At 43.2% G+C, this 18,330-nt stretch overlaps 2 protein-coding genes across 4 annotated transcripts; one reads left to right on the top strand and one right to left on the bottom strand.

Moving 5' to 3' along the window:
- The first annotated feature begins 475 nt into the window (after positions 1-475).
- mlana (melan-A) lies at positions 476-3,517 on the top strand. The gene is made up of 5 exons (XM_027023267.3): positions 476-611; positions 956-1,024; positions 1,297-1,393; positions 2,072-2,191; positions 2,895-3,517. The coding sequence occupies exons 2-5, from the start codon at positions 957-959 to the stop codon at positions 2,958-2,960; spliced, it is 351 nt and encodes a 116-aa protein (XP_026879068.1). The 5' UTR covers positions 476-611; position 956; the 3' UTR covers positions 2,961-3,517.
- A 1,280-nt stretch (positions 3,518-4,797) lies between these two features.
- Positions 4,798-16,643, bottom strand: brd10 (bromodomain containing 10). Of its 3 annotated transcripts, XM_081704140.1 has the most exons (9): positions 16,081-16,642; positions 14,869-15,578; positions 14,147-14,347; positions 11,386-12,815; positions 10,942-11,021; positions 10,211-10,300; positions 9,550-9,665; positions 9,128-9,321; positions 4,798-8,863 (listed from the first exon to the last, which is right to left on the bottom strand). In XM_081704140.1, exons 2-9 carry the CDS (start codon positions 15,534-15,536, stop codon positions 5,208-5,210), a joined length of 6,435 nt encoding a protein of 2,144 aa, XP_081560266.1. In that variant the 5' UTR covers positions 15,537-15,578; positions 16,081-16,642; the 3' UTR covers positions 4,798-5,207. The 3 variants fall into 3 exon arrangements, with proteins under 3 accessions (XP_081560266.1, XP_081560268.1, XP_081560269.1); XM_081704142.1 differs by having other exon boundaries at positions 9,176-9,321; positions 14,869-16,642; XM_081704143.1 differs by lacking the exon at positions 4,798-8,863 and having other exon boundaries at positions 9,183-9,321; positions 10,207-10,300; positions 14,869-16,643.
- Between the last annotated feature and the right edge of the window lie 1,687 nt (positions 16,644-18,330).

The following is an 18,330-nucleotide window of genomic DNA, read 5'->3' as shown; positions in this document are numbered from 1 at the left end:
CTTGTATGCATTCAGGCATAGACTGTTGTTTTGACTCCATGTAACCAGGTCTGCCTCCTGTATGCTGTTTCGTCTTCCCAGTAATCAGTCCAATGACAGTAGTGTCATGAGTGAATTTGATGATGCTGGTGTTATACCGGGAGGCCACCCCGTCATGTGTGAAGAGAGTGTACAGCAAGGGACTCAGCACACAGCCCTGGGGGGTTCCTGTGCTCACAGCCTTGGGGAATCCATGTGCTCACAGCCCGTAGCTCTTAGAAATTTTATCCTACATCTTATCCTGTCCTGCAGTCTGGTCCGTGGAATATATGTTCGTTACTGTTTCATGTCAGGCCATCTTCACACCCTTATATATAAACAGTGCCTTTATAAAGCAGTCACGTGCTCAGGCCAGGCAGTCAGCAGATTGGGGGGGGTTCACACTAATTACTTCAGTTCAACGGCTTAGTTTGAGAGCACATCCCGTGACGGTCATGAGAACTCTTTTCCCTGTGCGTTTGTACCTCAAAATAGTGACGGGGTTTTAAGAAGGGAAGGTTTGTGAGACAGGACTGGAGAGTGTTCCCTGCTTGAGAGCAAATCAGTCTGTTTAACGCAATTATCCCATTCAGGTAAGAGTTTCGTTCAGTTTTTATGCTTGCAGTTAAACTGGTTTCATCATTCATGTGTTTCATTTAAACCCTTTACATTTTTACACTCAATGTAGGTTCTAATTAACTTTTTTTAATCTATTTTTAATAAGTAAAAAAAAAAAAAAAACAACCTTTGGTTGTGCTACATTACTATCTTTTATCTCTTTGTAATTAAGATCATTTTCTGTGGGTGCTAAGACAATTTATTTAATATTCATTATTTTAAAAAATGAATCACATATATTCAATATTGCAATTTTGCATTCAGAGGTAATAATAATAATAATAATAATAATAATAATAATGTGTCTGCCCTTCTTTAGGATGCCTCGGGGTGACTTCAGTGTTCATTTTACGAGCAGAGGCCAGGGCTCCTACATCCGAGTTGAAGAGTGTGTTGCCTTCTCGACCAATTTTATTTGAAATGAATCTTAGGTCCTTCTTACACTGCGCAGATGAATGTTTTCCCTGTTCTATCATGCCACATTCAGCTCTGTCTGCAGCTTTATCAAACATATCCTCCAGTGCTGTGGCAGGGAAATCACAAAAGTTTAGGCCATTCCATTAAAGCCACACAGAGTTGTGCACCTCTCTTTGTAAAAGGGAGACGTGCGCTTGCTAAAACCGCAGCATTAAGCCGGATGTGTTTTGCTGTGTGTTGCAGGGCTGCGGGAATCGCTCTGCTGGCCATGGTCCTCACAGCTCTGTTCATCCTGGGCTGTTGGTACTACAGACGAAGGAGTGGTTACAAAATTATCCAGGTGAGACCTGAGACAGGTCGCTTACCCAGGACAAACCTGGGAGCACAGATTTGTGCGTGCACACATGACAAACCAGTCCTGTTATTTCTTTAACACAGTGCTAAGGGTTAATGGTTGGTGAGCTAGGGTTAAGGTTATTCTAGTCCACATCAGGTTGTATCAGGTGGGATTTCCCTTTGTTTAATGTGCACAGCATTAAAGTGGCAGTCACATCATTTTGCTTGTTTTTACTTAGTTGAGATTTTGCTTCAGATTTTACTGTTCACATGATTGTCAGCAGGTCAGGAGATTCTAACATGGGTTATTCTCTACTGCCTACTTTCGAAAAAGTAGCTTTTTCTCTTGTGACAAACCACACTTCATGATAACATAAAACACTCAAAATCTACTATTAATAGATTATCAAATAAAAACATTATGGAAACTTATTATTACCATGTCCAGGTAAGACAAACATCTAAAACTTCATTTACAATAAATCTATGTGATAACATGAAAGCCAATCAAATCACTGCACATGCATGAAATATTCTCAGAGTTTGTCTGAAAAGGCCAGAATACAAATCCTGTAAGATCTAAGATTTTGGCTGAGAATTCTACCTTTTAGAACTCCAGTGTGTTATTGTAGGTTGCATTAGTTTGGATTAGGAGTGTGTGCAATGTTGTCTGGTCCCACAGAATGTGGGAGGTAGCACTCGGTCCTGGAGAGATATCTTTAGATCAGGCCAGTACGGTGAACCAAGCGCAGCAGACGAGAACAAAGTGGTCCTTAATGAGCTCAGGAGCCTCCAGCCAGTGGTAAGAAATACTAATACATTTGTGCTTAAGATATACAACATTGTGCATTCCAAACTTACTGAAGGTTCATTTGTATATTAAATAAATGTCTGTAGTGTTACTGGACTAGATGGAAGTCCATTAATCATAAATGAGTTGACCTACATACTTTTTTTGTAAAACATGTTAGGGGGGTGGGAGGGTATTAGGGTGCTAAGGTTAGGGATAGTGGCAGGGTATTAGGGCAGTAAGGTTAGGGAGGGTGGGCAGGCTCTGTGGAAATGAGTATGGATCTACAAGAATGGAAGAAATTAATGTATCACTTACTTCAAACGTCCAGATTTTAAAATGCCAATATGCAAAAATATTTTCCTAAATTGTATTTCATTAACTTCTCATGAACATTTCTAACTGATGCTTTGCTACAATCCAAGGTGACACAATATTCAATTTTGGTATCACGACTGACCCCCCAAGTAAAAAATCCTATTTATTGTTCAAAAACCATAAAAATCCACCTCAGAATGGATTGGTTCAGTTGATACTGTAGCAAGTGTCAGGTAGTACTAGAGCACATGTATGCACAAAGCATGTTTAATTTGTGAGCACTTTTCATGGTTTAAGTAATGGCAGGATACATCTGCTTTTCTGTTTTACACAACTAAAGTCTGTGTAGTATTTTTTCATTAATCTTAAATTTTAAAATTTTCTGTTTTATATGCAGTTGCCTAATGCCCCACCGGCCTATGACAAGATCTCTGGACCTTTACCACCACCTTACTCACCCTGAAGAGGGTTACCGGGTGCTCGGGGTTATAAGCCAGGTTTTAAAATACATCATTTAAATGTTGTAATGGTTGGTGAAGAAATGTGGGATATAATGCATGAATAATCTGCTGATGCTTGGCTTACCATGTAGATCGGTCCTCTGTTATTCAAAGTAAAAATATGTTGATTACATTAAGATTGCAGGTCACATTACTGGCTATATCTGAATCACAGTGATGAAAGCACAGCATATATCACTCTCCAACATTATGTTTATGTGTGTGTGTCATTACACAATATTAATTTCTCTCAAAATGCTTTTTTAAAATTCAGATAATCATACTTTAAGTGTCTAGTCATTTATGCTTAAAGCCAAATTCATGTTAGTACCATGTATCCTTCCACACACCTTAACCTCATCAGTGGCTTTGGGGGTGCAACTTCTGACATACTTCAGAATGCTTTAAACAGAAGTGTGCTGTCTTCTGAATTACTTCAGGATGCACTAAACAGTAGTGTGTAGTCTTCTGATATGCCTTGCAGCACTTCGTCTGTACAATATTAAAGTTACAGTCAGTACATTTTCACATTACAAGACTGCTGTTTGTGTGTGTGTGTGTGTGTGTGTGTGCTAACTGGCTCAAACAGTGTATAGTATTCATTTCAATGTATTGTATATTGGAATAGTGATCTTTAGTAACTTATATGGACTTTACCACCAAAAAGCACAAACAATAGAGGTGAAAAATAAGTGAGGAACTAAGAAAGTAACCTACATCATCACACCACCTTTCAGCAAACCTTCCACCTACTTTAAGCCCTACAACTAGAGTAGAGACAGCAAGTGTTACTTATTAGGTCCCTCTGCATTAGTATCTGATGTTAGTATCCTCTGGGGATCAAGTGTGTTCAGAAGAGATCCAGTAACACTATCAGAGGTGGGAACCACCATTCTTGCAGTCATTGTGTTTGCCATCACTGGTAAAGACTGTAGGCTTGGGCATCTGAGTACATTCAGAATGGCACCATCAGGACTCAGCAACAGTTTATGGGAAGTATGGATGGTTTGCGCACCTTGGACCTGTACCGGACCCTTGCCTTGCACCTGTGGTGGATTGGTCATGACAACTGGCATTCTAATATCTCCAGCTTGCAAAGGCCCAACTGGCTGACAAGGTGCCATTATAACCGTGTTAACAGGCAGAGGTACTGTTGCAGCAGCAGTGGGCAAACTATTGTTAACAGGACCCCCGATTGGTGGAAATGTTGCCACAGGAAGAACTGTAACTTTAACAAAAAATAATAGATGAAGTTTCTGTGGAATATTCAACCCGACAATTTCCTGAATTAAACATGGCATTAAATCATATATAGCTATGGATATCATAATTTATAGTACAAGATCTCTGGACTTCATTTAATGATGAGGCTATTAAACTACCTAATTTTCCATGTAAAAAATAAATCTATCTTCAGTGTTCTTGACAGATTGGATGCATTTGAGAATACAATACAAACTCCTGTGGTAAAGAACACTGCGTTTATTTTTAATATATCGAATGAGAGTGGTCCAAAATATCTACTAGAATATTTTTGAAAAATTCAAGGTAGGCAATTTTATAAATAAATAAAACTTCCAATATGTAAACTGTAGTCAAAAGAGTTCAAGAAGATTTACATCATAGGGTAGTACTTTGATCTGTATTATCTTTGTTTCTATGCTTTTATGTGTGCAAAAAACCTTCAAACCTAAGACGATCTAACTTGGATCAAATCCACTACCACAGGCAAGAGGTGTGAATGACCTGAACACAATTGGTAGACATATCCTGAAACAACATGGAGCTCATTCTGAAGAATAAAGTATGCATCATTTAATGATTTTGTCAATGGAAAAGCTACAAAATATTGTTTTTTAAATAAAGTTTTTAAAACTTGCATACTAATGAGACAGGAAATGCCAACAAAATATTTTACTATGTACATTACTGGCCATTCGCATGTTCCTTCTTTTCAAACCAAATTTGATTCAAACACCTGACAGCATGTTTTCCCACAACAGGTGCTGTAAAAAATCCAAAATACAAAATAGTGCTTAGTCAGTAGGATGAGACCTGTAATGTAAAAATAAGAGCGAGGAGAAGTAAGAAAATAACCTACATCATCACACCACCTTTCAGCAAACCTTCCACCCACCTACTTTAAGCCCTACAACTAGAGTAACAGATTAATTGATGAAATGTCAAATTTTATTAAGAGACAGCAAGTGTTACTTATTAGGTCCCTCTGCATTAGTATCTGATGTTAGTATCCTCTGGGGATCAAGTGTGTTCAGAAGAGATCCAGTAACACTATCAGAGGTGGGAATCACCATTCGTGTGGTCATTGTGTTTGCCATCACTGGTAAAGACTGTAGGGTTGGGCATCTGAGTACATTCAGAATGGCACCATCAGGACTCAGCAACAGTTTATGGGAAGTATGGATGGTTTGCGCACCTTGGACCTGTACCGGACCCTTGCCTTGCACCTGTGGTGGATTGGTCATGACAACTGGCATTCTAATATCTCCAGCTTGCAAAGGCCCAACTGGCTGACAAGGTGCCATTATAACTGTGTTAACAGGCAGAGGTACTGTTGCAGCAGCAGTGGTCAAACTATTGTTAACAGGACCCCCGATTGGTGGAAATGTTGCCACAGGAAGAGTCTGCAGCCTTGATACTGTACTACTCATGGGTGGCACTGCAACCACTGGGGATGTCCGGGGAATCACAGGACTGGCTGTTGGTATAGCAGATGGTTTCGGTGGTGCAGGTACGAGTCCTGTTTGTAAAAGAGCTGGTGTAGCCATGCTGGGTGAGCTTCTCTGTGACTGAGCAGTGACGGTAATAATTTTTGGGGGGCAGCTTGCCCCACCGTGCATTATTTTCCCTTCAGGAGCTAAAAAGGAAGGAAGTCTTAGAATACTGGTCAGATTTCGCTGTCCAGATGATAGGACAGTCCCTAATGGAGCCACTTGGGCAAGGGCAGTAGAATCAGTAGAGACCAGTGAAGCTCTGACTGCATTTAAAGGTTTATTAACAAGGGCAGATGGTCCAGCCTTTGCTGTGGTGGGTGCTGGTGGAAGGTGTGAATGGGTGTAACTGAGTGCTGGCAGCCGGATGGGTGTGTGCTGTGCTGTGGCTTGCGCACCAGGTTCTACCATTCTTGGACCTTGAACCCCTGATGTACCAGGTGATGCTGGAGCACCTGGACCCCTGGGGAAAGGAAGTACAGGACTTGTTCTTTGAGGACCCGCAGGGTGCAAGGCAGGGCCTGATATGAGGAGAACATGACTACCAGGCCCAAGGCCTTGAGCAGGTACCACAAATCGTGTGTTGTTGATTAGGAGTTGTGTGCCAGGAGCAAGTGGAGCAGTGGTACTGATCACAAATTTTTCCTGCACTGTAGTGGTGGAAGTGTTGGAATTCACAGGAGGACTAACCACAGAAGTCATAACTGGTTGAGGTGTCAGAGAAGCAGTACCTGATATGTGTGGTGCTATTGTGGTGCTCGGAGTGACAGTTTGAGAGAAGCTTGGTATAGAAGTAATGACCGGAAGACTGACCGGTGAGGGAGCTGATCCAGCGCATTTAGCAGGCCCTGTCTTCTCTGCTGTAAGACTTCTTAGTAAAGTAGCATCTTTGTTTATTAGGCTTCCCAGTGTAGGACCAGAATTTGGAGTTGAACTGCCAACTACTAATTCTAATCTGTTATGTGGTACATTTGATGTAGATACTGTGGCCGTCATCAATGAACTCTTTTGCTGTACAGCTGAAAGGAGTGCAGAAGAGGCCATATGACCAGGGCCATAAGTTGAAAACATTACTGTTTTGTCATCAGTGGACCCCATGACTGTGACAGGTCCTTTGATGTTCAGTGGCATGCAGCTACTTGCAGTAGGTTTGCTGTTTTGAACAAAAGCGAGTCCACTTGAAGTGTCAGGCACACCAGAGACCGTCACTGACTCGAGCTTTATAGCCGCTTCAGCTGGTGGTGCCATCTTATTTCTGACAGCAGTCTTGTCCGATATACTAGCCGTCAATCCCGATATGTTCATATCTTGGACTTTAGTTGGAGTACCAGCAGTCATGCTGCCAATTACTCGGCCAAGGTTGGGTCTAACCTCCCTGGCTTCAGAAGAAGTAATTTTGCCTGTCATGCTAGAATCAGATGTCACAGACCCCTTAAGAATAGTAACTGTAGAGCAGGCAGAAGCAGACTGACTCATAAACATGACCCTTGACCCTGTAGCAGTTAGTGGGGCAGAAGCAGTGGTGATGCTTGATGTTGACAAAGAGAGGCTTGCTGTGGGAGTGACCAGAAAAACCTTCTGAAAGGTGGACTGGTCTGGCACAAGACTGCTTACTTGAGAGCTCTTTTGAGTAGGCCTGGGTATACTTTTAAAAGCAGAGGTCTGTGGGATGACTTGGGCAGCACTCACACTAGTATTACTTTGGAAAGGGTTTGGAGTTATTGAGTTAACTGGGATTAATGTTTGGGGTGATTTGGCTACACTGCCAGAAATCGAAACTATAGGAACACGCGAGCCGTGGCTCTGAGTTACTGTGTTACTTGTTCTTTCCCCCAGATGAGATGGTATCACTGGATTGACACATCTTAAAGGAGATAAGGGTGCTGATTTGAAGGAAGTACCCTTGTTGACTGACAGAGGAAAAGGTTCGGCAGTAGTAGTTGTGCGCGCCGCTTGAGCAGTGCTTGTTGCCGTGGCAGATGTCTTGGGCACCAGGAAAGCCTGAAACTTTGGAGGGATGGCATAAACAAGACTGGGTGGTAAAGCACTTTCTTCTCTCTGGCCTGAAGTCTGCACTTTCACCACGCCTGTGTTTCCCCCTCTGGTTGTAACAAGGATGGACTGTGAGTCTCTGATGCACACAGTCTTCAGCTCCTGTTTCGCATCACATTTGTTGGGATCAGAAAAAGATGAAGGAGTGGTAGAGGATCTGTGTAAAGTTGAACTTGGCTCAGTGGTCTTCATCGGGGCAGGCAAGTCCCTGCAAGATGCTCTCTTTTGTACGATGGGTGACGCAGTAGGAGAAGGTGACTTCACAAAGCTAGCATCTTTTAATGGCGCCACCTGCTGGACAGCTAGTTTGTTTTCTGGCACGGTGAACCCAGGAGTACTGGACAAAAGTGTAGCAGTCTCGGAAATTGAAACCGGGGTGATGCTGGATGGCTGGACGTTCCTCTTTTCCTCTGCCCTTTGAATAAGCATGTTTGAGGGAAGAATGATGACTTGCTGCATCGCCTTTTCTCCCGTTGTCTGGTCCACAACGGGCTGCACTGGAAACTTAACTGGCGTGCCATCTTTCTTTACCAAACTAAAGCCCTCTGGCATCTTATACACAACTTGCACAGGACTCTTTTGGGAAGACTGTGGAGTTGGTGCCTGTGTTGGTGTGGTGCTGAGTGCTGGTTGACAGCTCAGTGCAGGTTTGGTTGGCGGAACAGCTTCAGATGCCATCTTACTTGGCAGTTTCAAAGCTCCAGCCATGGCAGCGGCCTGTGGATGACTTATTAAGGTCACTTTGTTCCCAACGCTCTTGGCCAACAATGCCTGGATTGGCTTACAGCGTCCCTGAAAAGTGCCTATGGGTGCAGCTGCCAATGATATTCTGTCTGTGCTTTCAGAGTTTGTTCCTGCTGTACTCTGATCCTTGGATTTAACCTCAGTCTGAGATTCAAGGGTCACAGAATCATTAAAGACCATCTTCCCTTTTTTACTAGGACTCAAGTTCTCCTCTGGGACACCACTCTGGCGTCGCTTCGAGCTCCGAGTCAAAGGCCCAGAATCACTCACTGTCGTGATAACTTCTGGTCTGCTGACTAAGCATCCTAATGACTCGTTTCCAAGATGATTTTCACATTCTGAAAAAAAAAAAAGAAAAGAAAAAGTATTTCTTAATTTATTTCAAGCAATGAAAATATCCCTGTCACCATTTATACATTATATTGTATTAATTACTATGAAAATAAGTTACACAGGTAATCAGAAAAGCTAAAATAATAATAATTTTTTAAAAAGCCAGAGGAAAAAAGACAAAAGTGACAATAGAAGGTCTGCTTTCTTTCAGCTGTCAATGTTTAACAGATAGAAAGGGATTCGTTTAAAATGGTTTAGTCATTCAGCACCTGATGCCTCAGAGTCTCCCTTTAAAGTCCTCTCGATTTTTTCTTCACCTTGTGACTCTCTACCAACTTCTGCAGATGAAGAGGCTTCTCTGCATGGCCCTGCATCTCCATCAGGCCCCGCCCACTCTTCTCTGATGAAGTCGTCATATTCGGGCTGCTTTTTGAAATCGTCACTTTCCTTTTTCAATCTGGCCCTTATGAAAGAAAAAGATCTGGGTTAAATTTACCAAGTGGCTTTGGGTATTCAGCTAGGATAAAGGGCAGAAATTACAATTGTTTACAGGAAAAAAATGTAATTCCATAAATGTATTGTCTGATGAAATATTCAAAAAGTAATGAGCATGATAATTCTTGGAATCTATTTAAAATCACCTATTTTTAAACCCTCAATTCCTGTAACAATAAATCCTGAATCAATTTACCTGTTCCTTTGGAAGGCCTTTATTAATTTGGGTTCCCATGGTGACAGCTCATTCAGTAATCTTATGAGAGTTATGTGAAGGTCTTTCACGGCTTCCCTTTTCGAGTACCATCGACCCTGAAACGTAACATCCAACAAAACATTTAACCTTTCACCCCAGCAACCCTAAAATCTAAGTCTAATTTGCATCAAACTGTGTAAACCTTTAAAAGTTTTTTGCACAGTTAACTTGTAAAATGCCACCATGACCTAAAATAAACGACACAACAGATAAATTTAAATACAAATGTGGGGGGGGGGGGGTTGGTTTTCTGTGCGTCATGGGTTAAACAGAGATCATGTCCATTCAAAAAGCAGGAAAACCACAGAGCACTGGCTAGGGTCTAAATAGCCTAAATTATGTAAACCAAATAGTGACACAAGACATTTAAAGTGAAGAAGCTTGAAAAAAAAGTATAATATGACTGCAGCTCATGAGCTTAACCCCAACCCAGACCCTGTAATCATTATAATTGAGTGGAACCACAGAATTTCGAAAAGGCCTATTAATTACAAAACTGACTGAAGAATATGAAACCATATCAAATACGCTTAAACTTTTTTTTTTATTTAGTCAACTGTGTGTGTGAAGTGTGTGCGTGTGTATTCCCCATCTTACTAACACATCTCTTTCTGGTACTTTCCAGATCATCAAGTTCATCCTCTGTTTTACTGATGAGATCCCTCAGCTCCTCTAACGTGGTGCACACCAACTGCAGAGAAGTAAAATCAACCCAGTGTTTGATGAAGGAAAGAAACGGTGTTTTAAAAAAAATACAAAATAAAAAGATATCAATTAATGAACAGGGGAAAGTTAAAAGTTTAAACTGAGAAAAATGGCTTCCCGGTTAAACAGCTTAGCATTATTACGAGAGTAATAATATATTCTTGAAATGACCAAATCTTGTATTTAGGTTTTGGCTGCCCTCTAGTAGAAGCTTCCAGAAATGCATGCAAAAGCCATTTTATTAGCCCTTACCACTTTTAGGTGGTAGATCACTCTTAACAAGCAGGGACACCGACATGTAAAACCTCCAGCAACACGCTGTCTGATACACTCATACCAGCACCATGTCAGTATCACTGACGTGTTGAGAATGGACAGTGGTCCTGTGGTCAGAAACTGACCCGGTGATGAAATGGCTTGCAGAGTGGCTGTAAACGTGCATGCGAATACACACGCTGTAATCGTAATTACATTTTCCTACTAGTGGTCGTGCATCCGCATTTGACCTTTTAGAAATTACAACAGTACTCCGTGTTGTTGTAGGCTTAAACATAATCCTGCTTTGCAGACCGACACCTCTGGAAGGTTCATCTCTGTGTATATAGTGCCGAAACGAGCAGTTCTCACCCTAAACTCTGGCTCCAGAGGGAGCTCAGGAGGTTCTTTCCCCTTCTTTTCTCCAGGTTTCTTGAGGTCAAACTTTTTCCCTGTTGACAGCGGACCGTGTAACTGGACGTAAGTTTCATGTAATTGATAAATGAAACAATTATTGCGCAAAAAAAAAAAAAAAAGGCAATTTAACATTCAAGACATTCATCTCTTGCTTCTGTGCACAGCAAACTGCATATGATCTCACAGATGTCAGGAGATTAACACGACGTCCCATCGCGAGGAGACTTCGCCGTGAACATTCGCGGGGTTCGCTAACGTAACCGGCTCGCGAGTAAGTGTTGTTCGGAGCTACAAATGGTTTCCTGCCCTTCACTGGCCGTAACAAAGGCACAAACATCTGATCTGACCCAAGGGTGTTCTGTAGCTGAAACCTGGGCCTGCCGTCTGTCCCTCCCTCACCTAGCTTCCGCTTCCTTTTCTCCCTCCTCTTCGCGGAGGTGGCGGCTTTGCGCAGGCCGCCTCGGGCCGCCCTCGCCTGCCCGCGCCTTTTCAGACCCGGCCTCCTTGCTGCGACCCCTCTCGCTCCCTTTTTCTTCTTCTTCTTCTTCCTGGAGGGCACGCCCGTGGTGCGCGGAGGACGCGAGGAGCAGGTCCGGCCCGCCGCGGCTGTGGAGCCGCAGCACGGGCGACTTTCTGGCTCTGCGGCGCTGTCCGCGGGACGCCCCGGACAGGGACCCCAGTCCCGGCATGCCGGTGGTCCGTTGTGAGGCGCAGCGGCTACGTCGGACGGCAAAGGAGCTTTTAAAGTGTCAGTGCCCAGAAAGTTGGCAGGAGACTTTCCATGATAGCAGTCACCCCCCACCCTAAGGCAGGGTTCAGACTCCTCCTCTCCTGCTGGCTCGTCTGCTTCTTTTAATTTAACTCTCTGTTCCACCTCCATGAGCTCTTCCTTGATGCTTGCGGGACTCGGCAGCTCCTCTTTAAAAGAGTACAAAAATCTGTCAGGACCTTCCCGGTCCAGTAGGTTTTCTTCCGAGTCGTCTGTGCCTCCAGGTGAATCCTCTCTGCCGGCCCAGGAGTACAGCCGCGCACCGCTGGGGTCTCCGTTCTCGACCTTCGCCTCGAGGGACCCGGCTGGGCCTGCCGAGCCCTCGGCCTCCGCTTCCCGTGATAGCTTCTTCACGCGGAGCATCGGCATGGGGTAGGTGAGTGGCGTGCAGGGGCTCTGGCAGTAGATTCGCAAATCCGCGCCGCAGAAGTGCGGGAAGTGGATGTAGGCGTTTTCCTGGCCGTCGTAGCCCAGGATGGACTCGCGGCACTCGTGGATGGGCTGCCCCAGCACAGCGTCCTGCACGTCCTTCTGTGTCTCGTACACGTGGTCACAAAGGCCCTTGAGCAGCCAAACACGCTGCTTGAAGGGCAGCAGGTGGAAGGCCACGTCCTCCAGGGGACTCGTCTCGCCCAGCGTCCAGAAAAAGCGATGGCAGAGCCCCAGACGCTCGGCGCAGGCGGCCTGGTCCTCCGCCCCGCCCACCGCCTGGTACCAGCCCAAGACCCTCCGCCTTAGCTCCGCCTCCCAGCGCCGGTAGGCCAGAGCCGGGCGCCGGTGGAGAGTGGCCCTGCGGTGGGGCTGGCAGAGCAGCGAGGTCATGACCTTGGCCAGGAAGGAGCTGCAGCGGGGCATCAGCAGGCAACGCTCCAGCTCAAAGAAGACGATCTCGGGCAGGTTGAGGGCCGTCTGGGCGAGGCACAGGAAGTGACCGACGGCGGGCAGCTCCCACATGGTGGCAACGGGCCACGGCTCGGCCAGGGAGAGCAGACACTGCTCCCACTGCTCCACCTCCTTGGCCGACGCCTCCTCAGCCTCCTTCTTCACGAGCTCTCGTTGCCTAGGATTTAAAGGGAAAAGGTCAAAATTACAAAAGGCCGATGTCACAGAGAGAACATAAACAAAGACTATTTTACGTAATCTTGTTTAATATTACATTAAAAGGGAAGTACAATAACTGATCTGTTTACTCCTTAGTTGGAGATAGTTGAATTTCTCCTAAATTTAGTTGGAGATAGTTGAATTTCTCCTAAATCATTTCTACTGTTTTCACCATGTGTGTGTTTTGTAAGATTTCCTATTAGATTTTAATATGTACAAAGCGGTTGTACTGAACATACTTAGAAAAAACACTAGGTTCAAAAAAATTATTCTATGTGTTGTCATTTTAAACTTGCTGTCTAAATCACACTGATATTCATGGGTGAATATGAAGTACACAGTGTATTATATTCATGTGTGTAGGTCACAGCATGGACAGCTTTGTAATATCCTAGCAAAATATAATCTCTGGCACAGTCAGACACAAATGAATAATATTTATTAAGCTTGTGAGAGCGCTAATGGAGGATCAGCTCAGTTACTGTTCTATTATTGTTCTGTAATCATTCTATTATTGTTTTATTATTGTTCTATTATTGTTCTGTAATCATTCTATTATTGTTTTATTATTGTTCTATTATTGTTCTGTAATGAGTCTATTATTGTTTTATTATTTTTCTATTATTGTTCTGTAATCATTCTATTATTGTTTTATTATTGTTCTATTATTGTTCTGTAATGAGTCTATTATTGTTTTATTATTTTTCTGTAATCATTCTATTATTGTTTTATTATTGTTCTATAATTGTTCAATTGGTCATAAAAAGTAAACAGTCCTCCCAGATGAGCAGCACACACACTGACTATTTGCATAATGTTTTGTAATAAATTAAAAACACCCTGGTGAACCACTGATGTGACTTAATAAAAGACTGGCATGAATTGTTCCGACCAAAATGATTTACTGTTGTTGAACCATATCAATGTACAGCAATACAGCCACTAATATTAAGTCTCAGACAATCCATGTTGCTGGTCCACATGGTCCACACTTTTACTGATACACAACACTGGTCTACATCAGGTGGAGGTTACTTTTACTGATACACAACGCTGGTCTACATCAGGTGGAGGTTACTTTTACTGATACACAGCGCTGGTCTACATCAGGGAGAGGTTACTTTTACTGATACACAGTGCTGGTCTACATCAGGTGGAGGTTACTTTTACTGATACACAGCGCTGGTCTACATCAGGGAGAGGTTACTTTTACTGATACACAGCGCTGGTCTACATCAGGGGGAGGTTACTTTTACTGATACACAGCGCTGGTCTACATCAGGGGGCTACCTTTTGTCCTCTTTGGCTCTCCGTTGTTCTTCCATTCTGAGAGCCTGAACCATGATGGACTCACAGCCCCCCACTGTAATGGCTGCCAGACTCCGAGGAACAGACCTCCGCCTACTCGAGGTGCCAGGTGGACCCCTCTCATCTTCGGTGCCAAAACGCCCCCTAGAGGTCACAGCCAAGGATGTCTTTTCTCTCAGCGCCCTATTAAACATGCATTAACAAATAAAACAACACCTGATTGGCAAAATGATTCGACACAGATGGCAAAGTTCTTATATTTGCAGCCATTCTGTGGTAGTGTAGCAGACCGCATTGTGAACCAGTGCTTTGGGTACAACCTGATCATCAATAGTCAAGTTGAAACGGGTTATGCTCAAACTGCTCTGTTGTACATTCTTACTGTGTAGTCCTGTGTGATGCACAGCTATACTACTGTCTTACATCATGGACCAGAAGAAACACCAACTGGTTCCAACATATACAAATTATATTGAAGGACAACAATAAGGCCTACAACTGAATTTCAACTTGTTAGCTTTAATCAATGAAATAAACTTTTAATTTATTTGGGACTACTAGAATAAATAGACCACCCAGCACACAGCAACCCCCCTACAAAAACGAATCAAAACAAACCAAAACCAAAACCAAAACACACTGCATAGCACAAATTGCTTAGCTAAAACTATGTGGAAGTATTGTTAGTAAATACAACTGCTCACCTTGACAGCAGAGTTAGCTTTTGTTCTAGCATGATCTCCAGTTTTTGGGCCTGTTTGGAGATCCAGTGGTCCACACCATGAAATCTGTAGCAGTTCTCCAGCATTAGGCGAAAGTCAGCCACAAACTCAGTAATGCTTTCGTACTCGCGGTTGACAAACTTATCGTCCATCTTTTTAAAACACATGTCGTTTCGAGGAGCCTGAACCCTCTGGTCTCCCGGGCCAACGGATTGCCAAAACGGGGCAGTAATCGCTTTGTGCTTCTCCAGCAGGAAACTGTGGAATATTCTATACGCCTGTTGCAGCTCCAGCGTGAGCTGTTCGTCCTCGTCCGTACTGGACGCGCACACCTCGGATATTTCCGTCACACCGTCGGTCATGTCCAAGTCGCTTTGGATGCAGTGCGAAATCACGTTCCCCGGCTCTGCCGCTGACAAAGAGCCGTTGCACAGACCCGCGGGATCCTGTACGCATCCAGCCGCTCCGTGTTTTATTTCAGACGTACGGATTGCGGCGGGCGGATCGTCCCGGAGGTGGTTGTGCACAAAGACGCGTTGCTGCTCCTCCCTGATACCTGCCATGTCTCTGAGACGATCGGCACTGTGGTTCAGTCTTTCTGCTGGGTAGCTTGTCTCATTCTTACTGCTACTGTCAGCCCGAAACTTCATATCCAGCGGCGTGGAAGAGGGCAATCCCGCGGATTAAGGCGCCTGTTAATCACACGAAGCGGTAGCGGTTACTAAACCGGATTGTTTTGAAAACATCCGAAAACACGTGTGTGTGACGATCACGCGACAAGTTCCAGTTCGTATAGTTTGGATATTACGGCTGACTTTAGTAACGCAAATCTAATAATCAGTTATCTATGATGAACAAATTAGGATAATGCCCCCGTAATAGATACACTTAAAGTTTAAAGCATAACTTAATCACTGATCGCCAGATATCTGTCAACGCTAGCCATCCAGCTAATTAAACGGAAAAGTAACAAGTCCTGCTGATTAAACGGGACTGGTAGCAGATAACGGTTACCCTTAGATACACCGTATCGGGCTTTATTTTCCGACTTAAATGAACTTTGAATAATGTCTCATCAGGCAAAAACGGTTGAGGTATGCAAGGCCGTAATGCTCCCAAAGCCATATCAAGCTTTACATCCAAATTCCCCCCGAGAGTGTCAGTACGAGCGGCTGACCAGGCCGGCAAGCAAACCTCCAGCTCGGCGCTCTCTGGTTGCCTCTTATCCCCGAGAAGGAGCGTCTGACCCGGACAGTCGCGGGTGCTTCGCCCTGTTCGCGGAGCCCATTGTTTCCACTCGAGGCCCGCACTAGCTAGCTAAAGGTCCCTCATTCGTTACTAAACATCCCGAGCTGCAGCTAATAAATCACTGTAGCGATCGGAGTAGACTGTTAGGTACAACACCGAACATGCTTCAACCAGCCGTCAACCGGGATGCGAGAGCCGGATAAACTCGAGCTGAATGAAATCCGAAGTCTATTTAATTCACTAACTGGCTAACGATCTAGCTGCTTAGCTTGCAACATTCCGTTAAAAAGTTCACTGTGCAAAACAGCACTTCCACTGACCAAAAAAAAAAATTAAGACTAAAGGAGAAATAACCGATTTTGTCAAGTAAGGCAGTATAATAAGAGCACTAGAAAGGTAAACACAAGGGAAATCTGTTAGTTAGCTAGCTAGCTAACTAGCTTAGCTCCAAACTAGCAGAGGAGCCCTGGTTTTCTTAACTTCGAGCTCCGAGACTGGTGCCGTAACCCCAGGGTTGCCAGGTCATTTCGAAAGCACATTTTCACTGAATTAGATGCAGAAGGATAAATATACAGCTACACTCTAATCTGCTTATTTGTAGCCGAAAAGATGTGCTTTTGATTTGTTTTCAGTTTTTGTCTCGTGTTAGATGGAAACTAGTTTTTTATATTAAATTGCTGCATGCTTTTTTGTCATGGCATTGAAATGAAAAGAACTGTACTTAACATTTAAACTTATTGAAAATAAACCTTCATAACAGATTACAATATAATTAGCTTTTTTTGTCGGTAAGTAAACATGGAAAGTAATAATTAGGTAGGTGTAAACAGTGGAATTGGCAACAAAGCGACGTCACTTTTTGCCTAGATCAATTTTTCTAGGTTGGTTTCCGTTTTATACCTAAATGCTTCGACGCACACACAAAAACAATAGTGGCGTCTCAAACATCTAAATATAAATATAAACAATTTATGTTATCGTTCATCAAAAATATGAGAGTAATTGGGTAACTCAACGGAGACAGGACTTATGAATTACCATATCTTATATCATATTATTGGAAACCAAGGATATTATGTTCTTCCCGCAGCATCCTACGCTATAAAATCAGGAAACCATTTTCAGACACATGTAATGTGCCTTAACTCTTTTTAAAATGCGCACAATTGTGTACATATTTCAAAAGGTAGAAAGAGACGCATGTCGCTTTGCAGCATCAGTAGGTTCTAGTAGCAGCTGTGGACCCATTACGCCGTACGTAATCATCGCTCACATACGTAACACGATCACATCTGTGTTACTCCGACACACAGCACTACCAAAAGTTGTATTTTGATTGTCCTGCGTTCTTCTCTTGTACTATCTACAAATTCATCAGAAGAGGGTAGTGCTCTGATTGAAGTACCCAGCATCCAGTCATATGCTGTGCAGCAGCATAGTTAAAAAACACATTTTTGTTCAGTATGTTTTTACACTCTAACACCACTAATTCCCAATGCCCCCGCTCTAATAGATCTGATGCCCCATGCGCGTACTCTTAAGAGTGCTAATGCCCCGTTGCTCCACTCTATCACCCCAAATGCTCCCTGTCTCCACTAACAGCGCTGATGCGGTATGTGGTATATTTTGGATGATATATATTGTGTTGTGTGTGATACATATGTATCACAATATGTGGTATATATTGGGCGGTGCATATTGTGTGGTATATATTGGTTTATAATATGTTGTGTGGTATATATTGTTCCATGCAGTAGTTGGAGTATTATTTTTTATTGCTCTAAACTTTGACTTGAAACTTGAATTTTATGTGAGAGAAAAAAAAACAAACACTTGTTTTAGGTCATTGGTTTTGTTAACACAATGGCTTTATTCAAAGGCACATTTAGCTTTAACTTCCCTGGAGGCTCTGCAGAAGGCACTTCAATCATCTTCATAGCAACACTGTCTGAGAACAACACATGAATTAATAGTTTAACTGGTATCATGAGAATTAGGGTTTGTTTTGGGAATGTTTCTCAATGCGTTCAGTAATATACTTTATTTTTCAGTTTCTTGAATGAGCGTCACTACTGGGATGCAATGTTTTAATACAGTTTAATACAGTGTTTTAACGCAGCATTTTAGGTACAGGACCTGATGCTGATAACACTGGTCATTTGGACCCCTTCTTTTCAACAGAACACTATGAGGGCT

This window comes from Electrophorus electricus, chromosome 21, assembly GCF_041902795.1.
Source record: "Electrophorus electricus isolate QZ-2024a chromosome 21, ASM4190279v1, whole genome shotgun sequence".
NCBI lineage: Eukaryota > Metazoa > Chordata > Actinopteri > Gymnotiformes > Gymnotidae > Electrophorus > Electrophorus electricus.
This window is presented reverse-complemented; position numbering and strand designations above follow the sequence as displayed.

What these genes read in the sequence shown, in the direction of transcription:
- brd10 (XM_081704140.1), bottom strand. Translation starts at nt 15,536, where the DNA reads ATGAAGTTTCGGGCTGACAGTAGCAGTAAGAATGAGACAAGCTACCCA. An exon ending in AAGGCCTTCCAAAGGAACAG is followed by an intron (nt 9,322 to 9,549) that starts GTAAATTGATTC and finishes TTCTTTCATAAG; the next exon opens with GGCCAGATTGAAAAAGGAAA. An exon ending in GGGAGACTCTGAGGCATCAG is followed by an intron (nt 8,864 to 9,127) that starts GTGCTGAATGAC and finishes TTTTTTTTTCAG; the next exon opens with AATGTGAAAATCATCTTGGA.
- mlana (XM_027023267.3), top strand. Translation starts at nt 957, where the DNA reads ATGCCTCGGGGTGACTTCAGTGTTCATTTTACGAGCAGAGGCCAGGGC. An exon ending in TCCTACATCCGAGTTGAAGA is followed by an intron (nt 1,025 to 1,296) that starts GTGTGTTGCCTT and finishes TGTGTGTTGCAG; the next exon opens with GGCTGCGGGAATCGCTCTGC. An exon ending in GTGGTTACAAAATTATCCAG is followed by an intron (nt 1,394 to 2,071) that starts GTGAGACCTGAG and finishes CTGGTCCCACAG; the next exon opens with AATGTGGGAGGTAGCACTCG.